A 22680-nucleotide genomic window follows, 5' to 3' on the forward strand; every position below is an offset into this window, starting at 1 on the left:
AGATGTGTCATCATGCCGTGTATTTTCCCAGCATGAGTTATTGCTCGGTGGGAAGCTGCGGGTGATGACCACGCTAACTATCAGTGGGATGAGGGCATATTAGATTTGATTCGAGGGGATGAAGGTCAATACTTGGCCAGTTGGAAGAATAAGGAGAGAATATATATGGCCCTCTACTTCGATAGTGCAAAGCATTGGGTGACACTAGAGTTAGATCTGGATCATTGGTTGTTGAACATATTTGACTCGAGCCTCGGATCGATTTCCCCAAATAATTCAAGAGTCACTTGGAAATGTGGGAAAAATTACTACCAACTTTGATGCTGCAGGCTGGCCTATTCGAGACTCATGACATGATCCTCGTGCCTCAACTTACCGCCTCAGAGAGCAAGGTTAGAAGTTTTACTTCAAAAGTCATGGACAGGGGCGTTGTTCGACAGACAAAATCAAGGTAACTTAATTACATTTGATTTTTTTATTATTTAACTTGAATTTAATTTGCATACTTTTATTTATTTACTTTTTATTGTCTCATACAGCGGTGACTGTGGGATGTATGTGATAGAGTACATCGAGCATAGTATGCTAGAGACTACGTTTGATAATGTGCACGATGACAATATGAAGAAATTTAGAGAGCGGTGGTGTGTAGATTTGTTTTACCAGAATTTAGCATGAACACATATGTCTTTTTTTAATTGGTATTCATTAAGATAACAATGTAACTAGTTTTTTTATTGGTATGTTTATGTTTTTTTAAGAGTTCATACAAACTTTATGCCTTTCTTTCATGCAACAAATTATAATAATTATGTAAACATAAAATATCACAAATTCCAATGTTTAAAGTAGTCCAACATTAATTCAATAACAATACATAATAGTCCAAGACATCACAATACAAATAAACTAAAAATTCATTTTTAACCTCGGTAGGTGCAAGTGCTTCTGTTGTGCCCCTTGGCACCGCACTTGCTACAATTTCGTGATTTGATAATCCTTTCACCGTTACAAGTAGTTCGATTGTTCTTCATTTTTCCAACCTTTTGCTTCTTGGGTCGCCCTACTGGTTGCTTCTCAACAGGCACTCTAACTGTCATGTTCTTTATGTCATCAGGTCATTCCCAATCATCCTCGTCACCAACTGGCATAATTGTTCCTTCATATGTCCTCCTCCAATATTCTGTCGTGTAATATGGCGAGCATAGTGTGTACGCGCTAATACTTCGCTCCTGAGATGCAGCACATGCATGAGGACAAGGAAACTTCATGCACTGGAACAAGTCGCAAGTGCAAGTATGTTCCTGCAAGTCCACTACGCCACCGGTCAGAACTATTCCTCCAGGATGAACCTGCAACGTGTAAGGTCTGCATGAGTCAACATTCAAATACCGACCTTTTTCAAAATGCAATGTCAAGTCCTCCTCCATTTCTGGTGCTAGGGGTTTCGTCCACTAGTTAGCTTTTTCTTTTCGTGAAGCAAACCACTTTTGGACTTTGGAGCTCAGGAATGCTACAGCAGCAGTGATCGCGAAGCCTCTCGCATCCTTAGTTGTGCTGTTGAAGCTCTCAGCCCAATTGCTCGTCATTACATTGTAACGTACCCCTGGAAAGTACGATCGGACCCATTTTTCAAATCTAATTTCCTCAAGATATTGTGCAACCGCAACATTCATTGCCCGAATGTTTTCAAATTCTCTGTGAAACTCTGATCTTGAATACGTGTAGGCACACGTGTAAATGTGATTCGTGAAGACGTCAGTCTTGAACTTGTGGTTGACGTTCATAATAATGTGGTGGTAGCATGCACCGTGGTGTGCATCACGGAACACGATATCCAAAGCACGAACAATGCTTTGATGCCTATCCGAAACAAAGGCTAAGTTCTCAACATCACCAATCGTTTCTTTCAATTTTCTCATAAAATAGGTCCAGGAATTGTGGTTTTCACTGTCAACTATAGCAAAAGCTATCGGAAAGATATGACTCCTTGCTTCCAGAGCCACTGCACACAACATTTTCCCACCATACCTAGTCTTCAAGAAAGACCCATCAACGCATACAACAGGTCGACAAAACCTAAACCCCCGAATACAAGGACCCAAAGAGAAGAAACAATACTTGAAGCGACCATCTTCTACCACAAAATCCGTGATGGTACCTGGATTTCTCAACTGTAGCATGTGCAAGTAACTAGGTAATTTCGAGTACGAATCTTCAGGTGTACCCCGAGCTAGGTGTAGTGTCTTCTCTCTGCACCTCCATGCCTTTTCATAAGTCATTTGGATCCCGTAATCCTTGTGCATACTTTTTCTTATATCAAAGGCCAAGTGATCTGAGCCGTCAGTTGCGAACTTATCCTTAATTAGATGGGCAACTATCAAAGGTGATGCTTGACAGTTATCTTTTCCTTGAAGATCAAGGGAACATGTATGTAAATTATGAAATGTACTCACCTCAAACATGTTAGAAAGTACGTTCTTCTTCGCTCTTAATCTCCACCCACAATCTGTATCCTTACATGTGACATACCAAATATAAGTCTCGGACTTCCTAACGTAGTAGTCAAACCCTTTCTTCATTGCATACAAGCCAATAACCATCTTTAAATGCTCTTTGTCTCTAAAAAACTTTTCCACATGTAACTCCCCGCCTTGTGTGCCACCCGTAGATATATAATGATTATGATCCTCGATGTCTTCTCTTATATACATTTTCTCCTTGAATTTACTGTAACTTGTCGAAGAAGAAAATGGATTGCTCCATCCAGTCACATTGGTCCCTCGAGCATCAGTAGGACCACTAATATCATTGGTCTCTCTACCATTATTAGGACCTGTACTATCAGTAGTTCCTCTAGCATGACTGGTTTTGCCTTGACGACTACTACTAGTACCAGGTGTTTGGCAATTTTCTCTACGGGGCATTCTTTTCCGTGTCGGTGGCCTCAGTGGTATTTGGTACGATAGTGGAGTCAAGTTCAAAGGTACAGCAGCAGGGGCCTCTGTACCTTGGTCGTCTTTTACGCCATCATTGCCCTCAACATAACATTTAGGGTCTGGACCATCAAAAAAACCATCAATGAAGGACATTTGTGCTACAATATCAGCACTCGGCATCATAGTGTTTAATTCAGGTAATACATCCACAACCAACACCTCTGGATTTGTTTCTGGAACAAAACTCCCAACCTCGCTCCGATTATCCTTAATAGAACTTGGTGTGGGACTAGGATTGACGCAAACATTCTTCTTTAACAAAGTCACAAATAAAGGAGTAAATTCATCTGGCTTCTTCGCAAGTGTAGATAAAAAGTACCTTGCACACTTATCATTTCCAATAACTTCAGGGCGATACTCATAGCCTTTCCTGTACTTGTAATTTACTTCCAATTTCAAGTCATACTCCACTTTGTCGACATCCAGTTCTTCGTACAAAACATCAACCAAACCTGAGTAGCTTAGGTTCAGATCAATGTCAAATGTCAAATTTTCGCCCCGTTTATAAACTCAATCTCTACCATCAAGCTCCCAAACACCATTATACATAACACACGCATTAACAGTTGAACTTGCCACATACATTTAAAAAAACACAGTTATAATTTACAACAAAAATCTCACCGAAAAAAAATCTTAATTAATAATTAATAATAAAACAATAATTATTAATTAATAATAAATTAATAATTAATAATTATTACTAAAACCATAAAAAATAAAACAATAATTAATTTCTAATAATAATTAATATTAATAATTAATAATACAACAATTATTAATAAAAATAATAAAAAATAAAACAATAATTCATAATTCATAATAAAACAATAATTAATAATAAAACAATAATTAATAATTAATAATAAAACAATAATTATAAATTGTTTTATTAATAAAAAAATTAAAAAAATTAACAATTAATAAAACAATAATTAATAAAACAATACTTCATAAATCAATAATAAATAAAATAATTCTTAAAACTTTAACTAGAATAATAATTAATAATTAATAATTATTATAAAAGAATAATTAATTACACAAATATTAATAAATCAATACAAAATAAATTAATCAAAAAATAATAAATAATAATTAATAATTAATTACAAAAATAATTAATTAAAACATTAACTAAAATAATAAATAATAATTAATTACAAAATTCAAAAAAAATTAAAAAAAGCCGCGGAGCATCGGACCCCTTGGAGGAGCATCGCACCCACTTTTAAAAAATTAAAAAAAAAAATATATTCCAAAAAACCATCGGACCATCGAACTCACATGGAGGAGCATCAAACCCAGGTTCAAAAAATTAAAAAAATTAAAAAAAAATAGCTATCGGGTCCGACTATCGGACCCACTTGAAGGAGCATCGGACCATCGGACCTTCACCCATGCCAACAAATTTTTCCCCTACATCGGGCCCCCATTGGGCCAGCATCGGACCCCATCGGGCCCGACGAAAAAAATGCAGAAAACTAGAAAAAAAATCCAGTTTTTTACGGGCAGCAAATATTTTAACAGAAAAAACAGCAAAATAACAGTAACAATCCACAGATCAAGCATCAAAACAACATTCTAAACTAAATATAACAACAACAAATAAGATTACACAAATAAAAAAAATTACCCACGAGTTAGTGTATGATGCTCGTCCAAAAATGAGAGAAATTATGTGGTGAGCCTTGAAGTGCAGTAGCTGCTAGTTTAGTGAGCTGAAAAGAATGAGAATAGAGAAGAGCAAAAATTTGAGCTTCCCTTGTGGTGTAGCTTCGGGCAGCAAGAGGTTAGAGAAAAAAAGAGAGAGGGAAAGAGAGAAGAAGTGAGAGGGGGTGAAGTAAATAAAGAGGGTATTTTAGGTATAATAGAAGAGTGATTATGTATTTTAAATATTGGATATTATAAATTTTGAGGAAAATTTCTAACTAAATGAAAGTATAGAAATTCAAATTTTCTAAATAGATATATTTAAAAAAAAAATATAAAAATAAGGTAAAAATTAAAACAAGTAAAAGGAAGTGGTTTTCTCACGTTCAAATTGAGAGCATATATCACATATTTGTCATCTTTTCCTAAGAGGCTATGATAAGCGCGCCAAAAAGGGACGAAACCTCTCAGTTTCTCTTAAAAGGCACTCTTGATTTCTAACTCTGTAGCCATTGCTGCCACCATGGGAAAGCAGAAGCAACAAGTCATATCTCGTTTCTTTGCTCCCAAATCCAATACCCCAATCCCAAAATCATCAAACCCTTCACTTCCTTCTTCTTCTTCTTCTTCAAGTTTTCTCGCAGACCCACCAACCCCACCTCCCAAAATTTCAGCCACGGTCACTTTCTCACCATCCAAACGCCTTCGTACTTCCCCAGCTTCCAATTCCAAACCTCTTAAAGCCCCCAAACTCTCTCCCCACACTCATAACCCCATACCCCAACTTCCCACTTCCTCGCTTCATCAGAAGTTTCTTGATAAACTTCTAGAACCCACCTCCGACATCAACACTTCAAGTACTCCATCATCAAAATCGGCTGTTAAGTATACGCCATTGGAGCAACAAGTGGTGGACCTAAAGAAGAAACACCCAGATGTTCTTTTGATGGTGGAAGTCGGTTACAAGTATCGATTCTTTGGCGAGGATGCGGAAATGGCTGCGAGGGTTTTGGGGATTTATGCCCACATGGATCATAATTTTCTGACTGCTAGTGTGCCCACTTTTAGATTGAATGTTCATGTGAGGAGACTGGTCAGTGCTGGCTTTAAGGTCGGTGTGGTTAAGCAGACCGAGACGGCGGCCATTAAGGCTCATGGCTCCAACCGCATAGGTCCATTTTGTAGAGGGCTATCGGCATTGTACACGAAGGCCACGCTGGAGGCAGCTGAGGATGTTGGAGGAAAGGAAGAAGGGTGTGGTGCTGATAGTAATTATTTAGTTTGTGTTGTGGAAAAAAACGTTTTGGTTGAGAAAATGAACTCTAGTTTTGAAATGGAAAGTGGGATTGAGGTCAAAGTTGGGATTGTTGGGGTGGAGATATCAACTGGGGATGTTGTTTATGGTGAATTCAATGATAATTTTATGAGAAGTGGACTTGAGGCTGTTATTCTTAGCTTGTCTCCTGCTGAATTGATTCTTGGGCAGCCACTCTCAAAACAAACGGAAAAGGTAACTAACTTATAGCCTTATGGTAGTTATGGAACATTTCATGAACTATATGTTATGTCTAGACATTTCTAATTGTGTTTATGTGATCCTTTATCAACTAACGTTGAGTCAAAGAATAATTATGTGTTTGTGTAGTTATTGCTTGGTTATGCTGGACCTTCCTCAAATGTTCGTGTAGAGCGTGTCTCACGAGATTGCTTCATGGATGGTGGTGCACTAGCTGAAGTTATGACTTTATATGAAAAAATGGATGACTGTAACCCACTAGATGATTCAAAGCAAAAAACAGAGGTGACCGAAAAGGGAGACCGTAATTTGGCGATTGAGGCAAGAAATTCTTTACGTTTTATGTTTTTTAAGTCTATTATTTTCCCTGTACTTTCCCTTTTGAAGATCTTTTACTAGTTAACTATATCTCTTCAACGTTTAATCCTTATGAATTAGTATGAAACTACATTATAGCCTTTGTCATGTAAGAATTTACAAAATCTTGATTATTTTCCTCTAAAATCTGTTTGCTGGTCTTTTTTTTCTGTTCAAATATATTAGCTACTGTTAAACCTTATTTTCATTTCATTTGCTATTTTTTGTTATAATGTTTAAAGGGGATCATGAACATGCCAGATTTGGTTGTCCAAGCGTTAGCCCTGACTATTCGTTATCTGAAACAATTTGGTTTTGAAAGGATATTTTGTCAAGGAGCTTCTTTTAGGCCCTTATCCAGCAACTTCGAGATGACCCTATCTGCCAATGCAATTCAACAGTTGGAGGTATATGCTCTTTTATTAGTTATGTTAGAAATATTGTTTTCTATTTTGGAAGTTTCCACATGTTGATGGTTTGAACCGTGATTTGCTAACATCATTTTTGCCATATCTACCTGCCTATAACTGCAGCAGAGATGTGGTATGCTTTAAAATTGTCTTTATGGTTAACAGTAAATTGGTTCAAATAACCATGTATATTATCTTCTCTCATTCACAAGTTATACAATCATAAGATCTGAAACAAATTCTGTTAATCAATTATTTAACATTCAACTTTATGTCTTATACCTGGCTTTCATCCTTTAATTCTGTTTCCCTTTCAGATTTTGCAGAACAACAGTGATGGGTCCGAATCTGGCTCTTTGTTGCAGTCCATGAATCACTCTCTTACTATATTTGGTTCAAGGCTTCTTAGGCACTGGGTAAGGCTTGCATCTTATTGTAAATATATTGTGTTATTATATAGGTAGTTACTAATGTTTAATCTACTAAATTGGACAGGTAACTCACCCTTTATGTGACAGAAACATGATTATTGCTCGCCTTGACGCTGTTTCAGAAATTGGAGAATCCATGGGATCATCTCAAGCCTTTCAGGAGGATGCGAAAGATGTACAAACAAGAAACCCAGAGCTTTATCATGTGCTCTCTTTGGTTTTGACAAATTTAGGAAGAGCGCCTGATATTCAACGGGGAATAACAAGAATTTTCCATCGGACTGCCACGCCAACTGAGGTAGTGAATGCTACCTTCACTGGTCTATTACTTGGTCTATTAATTTGTAAGAATTGCTGAGTTATTGAGTTTTGTAGTTCATTGCAGTTATTCAAGCAACTTTACATGCTGGAAAACAACTTCAGCAACTTTACAGTGAAGTAGACGAAGAGAGTAATGAAAATTTCAGCACAACAAATGTGTGCTCTGAGCTTTTAAGGAAGTTGATACTAGCTGCATCATCATCTACTGTGATTAGAGTGTCTGCAAAATTGTTGTCTTCCCTAGACAAAGATGCAGCTGATAAAAGGGATCTGCAAAACTTAATCATCTCTGGTGGTCAATTTCTTGAGGTTTGTACAGAGTTTTGCCTTATTTTTTGTCTTTTTATTCATTTCATACATGCTGTTCATTTTTGTAGGTTGCTAGAGCCCGGAAAGAGGTTCAATCAGCAAATGAGAAATTGGATTCTTTGATTGCTTTGTTTCGCAAGCAGCTTAGAATGAGCAAGCTGGAATTCATGAGTGTGTCTGGAACGACACATTTGATAGAGGTATTATTCATAATCATATTCAAAATATGTATTATCTATTATTTTATTAATAATTGCATGCTAACACACTATTCAACTTTTGATTGTGTATGGGTACATGTATGAATTTGACGTGTTCTTTTCTTTCTTTGCTATGGTAAATTTTACTTTTAGAGACTGCAGTTTAAATGGAGAGAGGGAGGGAGAGATTGCCACTGCAATTGATGATATTTTATGTAGCAAACTTTTCCATATATGTAATAAATAACAATCCTGTTAGCTAGAATGTTGAACCTGCTCGTTATTTTATTTGTGTCGGCTGCAGTTATCTGTTGATGTAAAGGTACCCTTGAATTGGGTGAAGATCAATAGTACCAAAAAAACAATCCGGTATCACCCACCTGAAGTGCTAAATGCCTTAGATAAGCTGTCACTGGCAAATGAGGAGCTTAATATTGCTTGTCAATCTGCTTGGAATAGCTTTCTAGAGGAATTTGGTCAATATTATTCTGAATTCAGAGCTGCTGTTCAAGCACTGGCTGCTTTAGATTGTCTGCATTCACTTGCCATTCTTTCGAGAAATAAGGTATACTATGAGTATGGCGTAATTTTTATTTCCAATTCTATTCAATTTCTTCAGAGGTTATAAGGTTGAATAATTCTGTGAGTTCTTCTGTTGCAGAATTATGTCCGTCCTCTACTTGTAAATGATAATGAACCTGTTCAGATACATATCTCTGATGGTCGCCATCCGGTATAGGTCTAATGCTATTATTTATGCCACTACATCTATTTCTACTAAAGCCCGAACCTTTAATTCATTTCACATGTGTTATTTATTTATTTTTTACTTTTTTGATAAGTTTCATGTGTTATGTTTGCTACTTGATTATGTTCAACAATTATTGTTCATTGTAAATTGTTTGTAAAAAATGATATGAACAGTTATATGATAGTAGCAATTTGATATGAACAGTAGCAAATATAGGAAAATAAAGCCAAAGAGTAGCAAATATAGAAAATAGTAGCTGATATATTGTTAATAGAAAAAAGGGTGAACAAGGTTGTTGGGTATTCAAGAGACCGAGCACTCTCCTTAGAGCTAATGCTTACTTAACCAAACAATTCTCTCCCTTTCCCTTCGCTACTCACTCATATTTGTAGCACCAATCCCTCCTATTACAATTACCCAATTACCCTCTTTATTTATCTTCAGGCCTATCAATATACTTGGTTTGAAAAATATAAATTGTTGCTAAAATTGTTAGAGGTACTTTTCCAAATGTTTTGTGCTTCTGTTTAAATGTTTAGATCTTTCCAGGTGTTGGAGACTATATTACAAGACAGTTTTGTCCCAAACAACACAGACTTGCATGCAGAGAGAGAGTATTGTCAAATTGTTACTGGACCTAACATGGGTGGAAAGAGTTGCTACATTCGCCAAGTTGCTCTTATTTCTATTATGGCCCAGGTAAAACCAGAAATACACAGATGGGCAATGGATAAATCTACAAGTATGTTTAAGCTTTTGGTAGTGTATCATAGATTCATGGGCTTTGGACAAAGCAGTTTCATATATATATATATATATAAATATATATATATATATATATTTTAAACATGTCATCCTTGTATTGGATTACAAACATGAACATATATATAGTGAGATATTTGGTTATAGTTTTAGTAATTATTGACTTTTACTGCTCTAAATCAAATATCTACGTCTATATTTCTTCGCTGTGTTTCTCAAAGTCCTGTTTGAACTGTTCAAAGCTGGAGTATAGATGAATCTCTTATATTTTATTGCTTCATAAGAATGTGTTCTGATTTCTCTAGGTTGGTTCCTTTGTACCAGCATCATCAGCAAAACTGCATGTTCTTGATGGCATCTACACCCGAATGGGTGCCTCCGATAGTATCCAACAAGGGAGAAGCACCTTCCTAGAAGAACTGTCTGAGGCGTCACATATACTCCGAACTTGCACTGCACGTTCTCTGGTTATCATCGATGAGCTTGGAAGAGGCACAAGCACACACGATGGTGTGGCCATTGCTTATGCTACATTGCATCATCTTCTGGAGCACAAAAGATGCATGGTCCTCTTCGTCACTCATTACCCTAAAATCGCCGAGATCATAACTAAATTCCCCGTTTCTGTTGGGGCGTACCATGTCTCATACCTTGCTTCACATAGAACTGAGGGTTCAGTGGATTCTGAATCTGATCATGATGTCACCTACCTATATAAGCTTGTGCCTGGTGTTTCAGATAAGAGTTTTGGGTTTAAGGTTGCTGAGCTAGCACAGGTATCTCTTCTCTCTTAATTTCACCAAAAAACTCAGTCGTGTTTTATTTATTTAATTTTACATTTTCATTTTCACTTATACTTTAGTTTGTCATTTGAATAAGCTAGCTAAGCACACTGTTTTGCAGCTGCCGTCTTCATGTATCAGTCGAGCTTCTACCATGGCTACGAAATTAGAAATGGTGGTAAACAACAGAACAGGAAGTAAACATAGAAAGTTGCAGTTGTTAGAGTCAACATCACTATATCAGAAAGAAGAAAAAGAAAAGAAGCTGGAAATGGAATCTAGAGAATGGTTAGGTAGATACAAGCAATTCATGATGGAGTTGGAAGCTGTACTATCTGTAGAAGATCAAGTAAAGAGCTTCCAACATTTAAAGGAGGCTAGAGATATTGCACAGAAATTGTTAAGCAGTAATGAAAACGATTATCCCAAGTAAGAAATAGCACACAAAGGCACCATAGATGCTTTTTCTTTGTAAATTATTAAAAAGAAATACAATTGAGCTCTGGCTTTCTACAATGTTGTTAAACTTGATTATATGCTTCGGGTAATATTTTGGACCAAATTACTCTTCCAATAAGCATCTCATATACAGCCACTGACATTGCAAAACAATTGTTGGACGAGAGAGAGTTGAATTGACTGAAGGTAATTATCAAACCATCAGTGGCCTTTATTAATTTGCATGTTAAAATGTTCACTTTTTTTTTTCTTTTAAAAAAAGTGTTTGCTATTTAGTATTTTTAGATGTACAGCACGGATTGATGATGAAAAAAATGTTACTAGATTTAAGGTTTCTATTTTGATAGGCTATGAGCTCGTTTGATATGTTATGTTGTATTATATTATATTGTATTAGTATTTTTTTAGTATAATATTGTGTTTGATATTGATTTGTATAAATAAGTTGTGTAAAATTATACTATTTACACTGTAAACTTGACTACAACTCTAACCTCGACTTCAGCCCAAACTTGGACCCAGTCCTGGACTCGGTCGGTCCTAGACCCCATACCCAGACCCCGACCCCAACCTCAGGGTGCAGGTGCGAGTGTAGGGTTTGGGTCGAGGTCTGCGTCCTTGTCCTTGTACGGGGTCTATCCCTGAGTCCGGGTTTGAGGTTCGGGTCTTGGGTGGGGCCAGATCTGGATTCGGGGATCAGGTTGGGGTTGGGGCCGAGGATGGGGTCTAGGTCCAGGTCTGGGGCTGGAGTTCGGTTCTAGGGACTGGATCCAAGATTGGGTTCAGGTCAAGGGTCTAAGTTCGAGTTGGGAGTCGAGACCGTCCAGACTCTTTGTAAATATTATAATACAAGTTAATACGGATCATGTTATGAATAAAATAATACGATTCACATTGGTTTAAAATTATGATCGTAATAATTAATAGAATACAATAGAATACAATAGAATACAATATTTTATTCAAATATAGTGTTACTTGTTATTTAATACAATATGATTATTATGCGGGCTACCGAACGAACTCTATGTAATTTAGGTGGTGTTTAGTAACACTTTTTTAATCAGTTTTTTGTTTTTAAAAGTGGAAAAGTTAAAATATTTTTCAAAAGCATGTTCTATAAAATTGTTTTACTTTTCAATTTTATAATTAGAAATCAAAATTTTAAAAACAAAAAAAAAAATCACTTTCAATATTTTTTTTAAACAGTTTTTTTTCTTAATCAATCTTTTGGATTACAACCAGACTTGGACCCAAATCCCCTCTTCACGGCCTTGGCACTGAACCCAGCTTCTGACCAGAACCCGAATCCAACCTTGGATCTTGACCCGACTTAAATAAAATCAAAAAATAAAAATGAAAATGAATTTTACAGAACACACTTTTGTTTTCTGTTTTTAAAATTGAAAAACAAAAGTGGTTACAAAACGCACTTTAGTTTTTTAAAAAGAAATTTTTTAAAAACAAAGATTTTACTTTCATTTTATGATTAAAAAATTAAAAAAAAAACAAAAGTATTACAAAAGGCACCTTAAAGTTTCACCCAAGTCACAAATATATTAGGAAAAAAATTATCTAGATTTGACTTATCTAGCTTTTCTTTCTACCCAACTCACAAAAGTCAACCCATTATCTCTCTCTTCAATTACAAATGATACTAGCAAGTCTGTTTGCTTTGTGAAAATTACATAAACAAGTAGTTTATTTAAGGGTGTCAACACCCCAATTTGCTTTTTTGTAGAGTTTGTTATTGAACTTTTTTACTTGATAAAAATCTCTCTCAAATTCTAAGAACTATGAAAAATTTGTTCCTTCTCTTGCATTGTTTTATAGTTTGCTTACATGGTCACAACTTATAAACTTAGTTACAATGCGGTGATCTAATTAATTGAAATCGAGTTTATTCGTGTTAAACTTATAAACACTAACTTTAAGAATGTATATATAAATGGGCAATACAAATTAATTATTTATTTATTCTTAAAAGATTCATTAAATCAATATTTGTATATTTTTTAATTTGAACTTTCATGAGTGTCCTAATTTTCTTGAAGTGGGTTTCTCTTTTTCCTCCTGTTGGGTTTCTATTTTTTGGGGTCTTTCTCTTTGGGAAAGGGATTTTGGGGTAGTGGATAGCCGACTATAGTCTTGATTTGTGCAGTGGTCATCTATGGTGTCTGGTTCGGCTAGGTAGTTGTGGATCCGGTGGCTTCTGATAGTGTGGGTGGGGGCCTAGTCTTCAACTTTTGGGTCTGGATCAAGCTGTTTTGCGAGGGGTCTGGGACTAGTCCGATCACTATGGGAGTCTAGGTCTGAGGCGAAATAGTGGTTTGTGGTGTTTGACGGTTAGGGTTTTGATTTGGCTGGGGTGGAGGTTAATGGTGTTGGGGGTTTGTGTCCAGAATTAATGTTGGGGAACAAAGCTCGTGGGAGACTTCAGGTTGCTGTTTGGCATGTGCTAATTTTACTTTTTTTGATGTATTTTATTTTTCTTTTGTTTTTTTTATGTTTGTTGTTATATTTAATGGCGTTGCGACACCACTCTACTATTATTATGGGAGGGTTAATTTTGTTTATAGTGAGGAATTTTACTCGGACTTTTTGTTGGATCGTTGGTATGCTCTCAAATGACTCAAAACACTTTAGTACTGATTGTATGGTTAGATCTCTCCAGTATTCAGTTCTAGGGAATTCCCATATTATTATTAACCTCATGTTATGTGGATCAAGTCTTCTTTAGAATTATCATAGACATGGCTAGTTTTGTTATTTCCTTTTATTCTCTCTTGAATAATTGGTTTGTCATTTCCTAATTTTTATTAGAAGATCTTTGGTTGATAGTCATTGATAGGTTTATTTGTCATGGATTCATTTGGGTTAGAAATCTAGTATTCTTCACGTTTTTTGCCACTTTATCATCGCTAGCAGCTTATTGGACTTTTAGTTGAAGGTGATGTTAGGCTTTTATTCTTATAAAGGGGATCACGTGAAGAGGATCCCTTCCCCACTCTTTAGGTAGTTTGGACAATCCTAAGGATCACGTACCAGTTATAAGGCTCTTATGCTTCATCGTTCCTTAATTGGGTCATCAAGGTATGTACTTCGAGTGTTCTCATCAAATTAACGATGGCATCACCATAATAAATTAGCTTCCTAATGAGCCAAGCATAAATCCTCCCACGAAGGGGTGTGGTGGGTTATCTTTGAGATTTTTGTTAGTGAATATGTATTTATTTTTTATATATATGATTGGCTATGATTTTTTTTAGACTTCTAATTTCAATCACACACATTATTTATCCAATTGGTTATGGTTATATGATTGGCTATGAGTTTTAATATTTAATTTTATTGTAAACTTATCTAATTATGATTGATGTTTTTAAGTTATTGTTTTTATATAATAATATTATTATAATATATTAGTGGAAATTGCTTAAAAGATTATATATTAAATGAAAAATTAATAAATAATAATATAAATAGAGAAAAAAGTATTTTTATTATTTTAGATTAGAGAAGATATCTGAATTTGAGATTTCTTTTTTCTGGTAATAAAAAAGTACAATACTCCATATTAAAGAAGATATTTTAAGGCTCACTTCTTAGAAGGTGAAGATTCGACTCAGTAATATTAAAATCCCTGAACCTAACAAATTTCTCTATCTACTATTGGCGACTCTGTGGATAGTCATGATGGCTTTTCGACTCTTGTGGAGGTTGGTAGTTCACCACCTCTACAAGCGCCATGATTGGTGTCTCTTGGAGCTGTAGAGGGTTGTGACAAACCTCTATAGTTCTAGAATTGAAAGTCCTTATTTAGTCGTGCTCCCTAGACTTCTTCCTTTTTATTGAGATTAAAATTGATGCTTCTAATTTACAATGTTTTCTTATGAAGTTTCACTTCTATTTTTCTATTAATTTTCCTACGATGGGAACTGCTGGTGGTATCCTATTAGCCTGAAAAATTAGTTTTTCCTTTGAGATCTCTTGTCATCTCTAAGAATCATATCTCCAAGTTAGTTTATTTGGACCCGTACTGTGGCTCCTTTCGTGTGTTTATGGGCCTCCTTACTCCTATGTAAAGAGGGATTCTAGATGAGTTTAATGAATATTGAGAATAGATTTGGGGGTTCATGGCTCATCTTTGCTGACGTTAACTTTTTTCTTTTATGTTTCTAATCGGGTTGGGTCCAAGCGCAGGGACCAATTTTTTCTTCTATTTCTGATTTGACGTCCAAGCAGGGCCTTGTGGAGATCCCAATTAAAAGGGTCAATTTTACTTGGGACAATAGGGGTTGTGATGCTCATGCAAAATCAGCTTTGGACATGGCTCTTGTCAATGGTGATTGGTTCAGAGTTTTCCCCAATGCCCTTCTTAAGTCCTTGCATACATGTAACTCAGCTAATCATCCTTTGTGTCTTCATACCCGGAGCCTTGTTGAAAAATAAAAGCGTCTATTTAATTTTGATGCTACTTGGGCTAGAGACTCGAGGAGCCATCTCATAGATATGGAATCTATAGCTTCTATAAGTATTTAGAAGTGAAACGATGATTTCCTTCGAGCTTGGTTGAATAGAGATAAATGATTGAGACCTCATTTCAGTAATTATATTAGTTTACTGAAATATCATTTATAAGTGGCTAAGTGTTTAAAGGATAAAATACATTGAAGGATAGAGCAGTAAATTTATCCCTTTTCAGTGTAGATCATCTATAGAGGATCTTTGACTATTAGGAGTGTAACAATAGATAATTATAACGTATCTATATCGTGGTACATATAGAGCGTTCTATATAATTGAGAGTGTTATTCAATTCCAAATCTATAGTGGTGCAAGGCGGAGTTAATAAGTTAAGGAATTTACTTGGTAAATTCTAGATCTACTTATTGAAAGCTCAACTATATAGGCCCATGGTCCTCTCACTAGTTGAGATAATACTTCTTGCAGACTCAGTTAATTAATTTTAATTAATCAATTATAATTCTAAAATTAATCAATTATAATTCTAAAATTAGACTATGTCTTATTTAAGAATTTTCACTAAGCAAAGGTTTAATTGTGAAGAAAAGAAGTTTTGGGGTCAACTTATTAATTAAGAGACTTTGTATGGTCTAATTAATAAATAATATAAATGGCGATTTTATTTGATAATTAATTATAATTATTAAATAAATAGTTTTGGCACTTATAGGATTGAACTGGAAAATATGGTATTATTGAAAGAAGAATAAGTGGTTGAAAAAAGTGGCAAAATTGTAACTAGAGATTGGTCATTTGTATGGTCGGCCTTAGAAATTATTTTTTCTCAATTTTTTATTCTTTTTTAATCCACATAATTAAGCTCTAAGCCCTAGTTGAAACACTATAAAAGGAACATGATGCTCTCATTCATCCACTTGATGCCTTCAACCAAATAAAACCTAGTTTTCTCTGTCAGACAACTAGTAGATGAGAAAGTTCCTTCTATAGTGATTTCATTGTTCTTCACCATATCCGAACCCTAAGTGATAGAGTGCCATGCCCACACATAGCAAGTCAAGTACTCAATCATAGTGAGTAAGACGGTGATAACCAAACCCAAAGGAGAGAAAGAGATCCAGGCTTAGATCTTGATAATACTCTACGACAGAAAGGAACAAGGGTTAGAGATCTGAGCGGAAGGAGTCATATTATTCTGCTGCAATCAATGTAAGGTTTTCTAAACTCTTATGTGTTAATTTCATTGTTTAAGAGATATTCATATTTAGGATGTTAATTCAATATACTTGTTAGTAAATTTAGATCCTGGAAAAACATTCCCAACAAATATATGATCCTATGTCGATGGGTGGACGTGTCACTTTTAGGGGGGACGCCCACTTCTTGTCTCACAGTAGACATCCGATAGACATCCAGCTCCTGGTCTGGGGTAGGCTTCTTGTAACGCCCTAAATTATTAGGCACGCTACCCAATTCATTTGCAAAACCCTAATCCCCTAAACGGGATTACTAGAATTTAAACTTTTGTAATAAACGGAATGAAAATAAAACTTGTAATAATTTAAACTTTACAACAGTTGGCATCCCAAAAATATTTACAAACTTTATTACAAGCCCCTTTCAGTTAGCCGGCCTAAGCAGCAAAATAGAGTTTCAAAATATATCACTAGTAGACCCTTAACCCGCTTGATCTGATGTGGCTCGAACATGTACATTCGTTGCCCAGCTCCTGAACTCATGGCTAATCAGCTAAAGCCTTCCTTTCCTGCACAGTAGAGCACCCGTGAGCCAAGCCCAGCAAGACAGTATAAATCACAACAATAATAATATGCTCATTATGCTATTTAAACAGTAATGCCATTAATATATGTCTGTGTGTCACAGACCTGCACGTTACATGCACATGCCTATTTATGTCTACGTGGCGTAGATCTATGTGTTGCGCTCACACATCTATTTCTATCTACATGGCGTAGATCTACATGTTGCTCTCACACGTCTGAATACAATAAGGCCTTAGAATGGTTCATCTCGGTTATGGTTACCGAGTCCAACCTGATTATGCCTTGAGTGCATAATCCCTAAATCTCATTACATTTAACATGGCATGGTATTTACACACATATATCACTAGGGTAATTGTTGGGTTTTGTGCCCTAAATAAAACTCTTTACAATCTGATTAGTTATCAATATAAGAAATTTGAAGTGATTTATGTTTGCATGAATTTTACATGCTAATGGTTTAATATGTTTATTACATTTACACACAAAATCAGTTAAGTCCAGATCATATGTTTATTCACAATTACAGTTTCGTCAACACAGTGGAATGTGATTGTGATTATATGAATCAAAAGACTAAGTCCCTGTTTCATCAGTGTTTTGGATTTACACTAATGTGATAATCAGCGATGATGTGTACTTACACTTGGAGTAAGTGTTATGTTCTTTCCAGGACATTAGTAAAGTATACTAGTTTCGAATGTATGGAGTATACATTGGACTGGACCGATATTGCAACTTAGTTAAGATATTATAAACTTACCGTCATATCTTTCCAAGTCAATAACAGTAGTTGATCTTAAGATTAAAAGAATCTAAATCCTGATATGCTTAGGCTCAACTCAGGAGTGCTATTCATGTTCTTTGATTTATTAGTTAAGCCTACTTTTGGGTCAGGGTGATACGTATATTTTGGGAACATGATAGTATGATTGAGTGGGAATGCTGAACATAAATATGGAATCTATAGCTTCTACTGGTGTATAGAAGTCAAGCGATGATTCACTTCGAGCTTAGCTAAATAGAAGTAAATGGATGAGCTTTTGTTTAAGTGACTAATCTTAGATCACTAAACATCATTTACAGGTAGCTAAGTGTTTTAAGGGGCAAAATACGTTGAGGGGTGAGAACGGTAAAATTATCCCATCTCGATGTAAATCATCTATATAGAGGATCTTTGATCACAATAAGATTATAACAATGGTTAAATGAGATAGCATATCTATATCGTGGAACATATAATATGCTCTATCTAAGTCTGAGAGTGCAATTCTAAGTTCTAAGAGTGGATTCAGCGAAGAATTAATAAGTAGGGATTTACCTAGTAAATTCGGTTCACTTATTGGAAGCTCAGCATATAGATCCATGGTCCCCATTCTAGTTGAGACTATACTGCTTGTAAGAATCAATAATTGATTTGTGATTAATCAATTATAATTCTAAAGTTAGACTATGTCTAATTTGTGAATTTTCACTAAGCAGGGGCAAAATTGTAAAGAAAAGAGGCTTTAGGTTTATTTATTAATTAATAGACTTTATATGTCTAATTAATAATTAAATTAAATGACAATATTATTTAATAATCTATTTTAGTTATTAAATAATTAGTTTTGGCATTTAAATGGTTAAAATTGGAAAATCGGCGTTTTTGAGAAAATAGAAATAAAAATTGTAAAAACTGCAAAAACCAAGTGGGGCCCATTACACACCTTGGGCGGCCACTTAAGCAAGATTTTCCAATTAATATTTTCATTATTTTAATGCCAAATAATTGCTAACCTAAACCTAGTAGTTGCATATAAATAGAAAGTGATGGCTCAGTCAAATAATAAGTTTTAATAAGTTTTCAACAAGCTTTCTGTCAGAAAATTATTTTTTCAGAAAACTGAGCCTTCCCTCTCTCTCTATAGCCGAACCAACCTCTCTCTCTTTTCCTCTTCTAAATTTCGACCCTCAGTGATAGAGTAGTGCCCACACACAGTAAGTGGTACCTCAATCATAGATTGGAAGATTGTGAAGGATCACACACAAAGAGAAGGACATTCGGGCTCAGATCTTGATAATACTCTGCGACAGAAAGGATACAAGGGTTAGAGATCTGAGTGGAAGAAGACATTATTCCGCTGCAACCAATGTAAGGTTTTCTTAACTTTATATGTGTTTATTTATCGTTTTAGAAAGTTCATATTTAGGGTGTTAAACAACATACTTGTGGGTAGATCTAAGATCCTGGTAAAATAAATTCCAACAGTAATAACCCTAGGCCATCAACCGCTCATATTAGGGTAATAACCCTAATCCCGGTTACTAAACAATCATACATATCACTTTGAATATAAGCACCACTGCGCATACTCCATGTGTTAACCGCTGTCTTACCTATTATCCTGCAATTGACAGAGATTCCGAATCCCCGGGTGCTCCTGATCAGGTGCCGGTAATCCTAGTCACACAAATCTGGGATTTTCACAACAAGGGTTAACCCCTGATTCCATACTCATAAAATTCAATAATGGCATTTAAAATTCAGATAATCATACTGAGCTTGGAACGAGCTTTCCAACGACATAAAGAACTCCCAAATCGGAGTTCGGAATCAAAAGATATGAATTTTTAAAGTTCCAACTCAAAACTGCCCAAAAACACAAGGGCGGGCCGCGACATGCCCAAGTCTTGCCGCGGCACCTGGGACACATCCCAGGTTCCACCTATAGGGGGTGGGCTGCGGCATGCTCAGAGCATGCCGCGACACCTGGGTTCCAAACCCAGAAACCAGCCAGCAAAACTCGAATTTTCAGCCTCCAATCAACACCAAATCACCCCAAAACTCAACCAAAATCTCAAAACATGATCACAACTTATCAAACTCCAAGATAGGATATTAAAATACATACAACATGCATTAACATTCACAATTTTCCCTCAAAATCAGCTTGCACAATTAACTTCAAAAATCATGCTCAAACTCACAAAATCCAAGCTCAAGAACTTGAACTAAATTCAATATACCCAATTATTTTTCCAGCAACAACATCATCAATTAACTTGAATTTAAGATATAAAAGAAATCCTAGAATTCCCTCTGAGGCTCAAACAACCACCACACCAAGAATTTAAGCAAAACACACATAGATTCCCAAAGGAACATCACTTCATGCAATACATAAATATCATATTCATCAACAACCTAATCATGCATGTCTAACATTAAAATTCAGCAACATAGTAGGAATTAGAGTTATAAAAACTACCTCAAGAGTCACTTTAAGGGCTAGCACAACAATTTACCAACACTTTACTTCAATTTCAAGCTGAACCCAAGCAATTCACCAATTGAAATCTTGAAAATCCAAAGAGAGCTAGAGAGAGAGAGAGATGCCGGGTGAGAGAGAGGGATAAACACCAGAATTTTATCTTCTTTTTCCAAAATCAACCTCTTTTGATGATTATGAAAATGTAGGTAAAAGACCTTTTTGCCCCTAGGGCTAAAAATCAACTCACATACACATAACGGTAGAACATGTCATTTCATACCCAAATATTTTTCAAATAAAATTCAGATTATCCCATATCAAATAAAATGCCAACATTTAATCTTAAATTGCATTTCGGGCCCGAACCCCGTTCAGCCCGAAAAACCCGGTTGTGACTATACCGCGCCAACCTGTCAGAATACACCTGAAAAGACAATACAGGCATACTATATAATAATATAGTTCTATTAAGCACGTAATTAAATTAATTCATCATTTTACCCTTCCCGGGTCACAATTACTAAAATGCCCCTGGCTCACCAACGGGGTCTTACCATATTATAAATCATATTAATTCACATATATTGAACTATATAATAATAGAATTCCTCAATTATTCACAATTATCTAATTAGGGTTTTGCTAATCCATTTCTTAATTCTAGGGTATTATACTTCTCATCCTGTGATAGGCATCTAGGAGCATCTCACGTGGTCTGCCTCCAATTGTATCTTTATCTTCATCCAAAGGTCTCTATTCTTTCCGTGTCTCGAATGACTAGGGGGCTTTTGAGTCGTGGAAGAGAGTTATGTCTTGGAGGCAAAGCTCTGAGTTTTCGCTGGGCTTGGCCTCGTTTCAAGTCTGGCTTGGACTTCTGCAAGTGGGAAGGCTTAAGCCCATTATGGGATGGTGATTACCTTCCGGTTACGCCACGTGTCTCTTCTCTGAAAACACGGATAACAATGGAGTTTTGGGATAGACAAACATAAGAGTGCGGTATTTCCAAACTTTGAGCAATAAAAGGCCCAATATCAGGAATTAATTCCCCATTCCTCTGATTTCCATAAGTAAAGTCTAGTCTAGGCAAATCTAGGTAATTTGGCCCAACATCAATTGCCACCTCATTAGAATTCAAATTCCCACCTTTATCCACCTCAGCAACAATACCACCTTCAACATTCTATGAATTCGTTTCCCATGATCCTCATTGTACTATTGTTGTTAGAATTGTCCAGAGTAGTGGACGCACACCCCTATCCCGTACCAACATCCTTGCTGCTCATCTCAGTAGACACCACACCTTCTTTCACCCTATTTCTCTTCTCTTCCCCACCGTTGTTCAGGTACTGATTTTTCTGATCCTCCAAGCCTTCTCTTCTCCTCCATTTTCCAATGCGAGAAGCTTTGTGATTCTTCCACGAGGGGATATCTGTAGAGTCCACTATCAGTTGGGTCACGCCTTTGCCTGCCATTGAGAAGCAATTACTCTTCCCTATATCACTCTTAATCCAAGTATCATACATACGAACCACCTCTCTGATCTTAGGAATCACCATAGCCATGGGAGAATGGCAAATTCTATCCCAGTGAGCAAATCTACCATAGTTGAAACACATGTTGTAGCTTCTTGTATTTAAACCTAACCCATGAATCTGGTTTTTTATCTGCCTTAAGAAAGAAACTTGCGAGGATTGGGTGGGTCACCCACACATCAACCCAGCATCTGATGTACCCCCCTTCTCACAAGTTCTTCCTTCCTCTTTTCCTCAACCTTAACAAAAGAGCCTACTCTCTTAGCCACAATGGGAGCATTATCATTTGTCAAACATCGAGTAGGCGGTCCATGGAATTGCACCCAAAACCTTGTGACTTCGAACTCGCCAACACGAACTTCTCCCTCCACCGGCCACAATTTCAGGTCAAGGAGCACACCATTTACCAGCCAAGCAGAACATAAGAATAATCGTCTTCATCATCAAAGAAAAAAGCCATCACTCCTTCAACACTTTTTCATTCTCCAAAAGCCCAACTTGCTCCAATCACCCAAGAGAATCTTTTTGACCACCGAAGGAGGCATATCTTTGCAACCAATAACCTTCCTAACACATGCTTTGTTAGCCACCACATCCTCAAGAGTGATATCTTCAAAAAGCTTAAGCATTCCATCTCCATCGCACTATCTCTTTGTAGGACATTGTTCATGTTTT

The 22680-nt window shown here is 36.0% G+C and overlaps 2 protein-coding genes across 2 annotated transcripts; one reads left to right on the top strand and one right to left on the bottom strand.

Moving 5' to 3' along the window:
* Positions 1 to 1118: 1118 nt before the first annotated feature.
* LOC133038163 (uncharacterized) lies at positions 1119 to 1430 on the bottom strand. Its single transcript, XM_061116223.1, has one exon. It carries the CDS (start codon positions 1428 to 1430, stop codon positions 1119 to 1121), a length of 312 nt encoding a protein of 103 aa, XP_060972206.1.
* Positions 1431 to 5057: 3627 nt separating this feature from the next.
* On the top strand, positions 5058 to 11292 carry LOC115716764 (DNA mismatch repair protein MSH3). Its single transcript, XM_030645661.2, has 12 exons — positions 5058 to 6162; positions 6298 to 6489; positions 6768 to 6932; positions 7253 to 7351; positions 7431 to 7664; positions 7742 to 7996; positions 8065 to 8196; positions 8501 to 8761; positions 8858 to 8929; positions 9497 to 9646; positions 10015 to 10485; positions 10613 to 11292. The coding sequence occupies exons 1-12, from the start codon at positions 5176 to 5178 to the stop codon at positions 10922 to 10924; spliced, it is 3330 nt and encodes a 1109-aa protein (XP_030501521.2). The 5' UTR covers positions 5058 to 5175; the 3' UTR covers positions 10925 to 11292.
* Positions 11293 to 22680: the final 11388 nt, after the last annotated feature.

Source organism: Cannabis sativa, chromosome 5, assembly GCF_029168945.1.
Source record: "Cannabis sativa cultivar Pink pepper isolate KNU-18-1 chromosome 5, ASM2916894v1, whole genome shotgun sequence".
NCBI classification, from domain to species: Eukaryota; Viridiplantae; Streptophyta; class Magnoliopsida; order Rosales; family Cannabaceae; genus Cannabis; species Cannabis sativa.

What these genes read in the sequence shown, in the direction of transcription:
- LOC133038163 (XM_061116223.1), bottom strand. Translation starts at nt 1,430, where the DNA reads ATGGAGGAGGACTTGACATTGCATTTTGAAAAAGGTCGGTATTTGAAT.
- LOC115716764 (XM_030645661.2), top strand. Translation starts at nt 5,176, where the DNA reads ATGGGAAAGCAGAAGCAACAAGTCATATCTCGTTTCTTTGCTCCCAAA. An exon ending in GGACTGCCACGCCAACTGAG is followed by an intron (nt 7,665 to 7,741) that starts GTAGTGAATGCT and finishes TGAGTTTTGTAG; the next exon opens with TTCATTGCAGTTATTCAAGC. An exon ending in GAACGACACATTTGATAGAG is followed by an intron (nt 8,197 to 8,500) that starts GTATTATTCATA and finishes TGTCGGCTGCAG; the next exon opens with TTATCTGTTGATGTAAAGGT.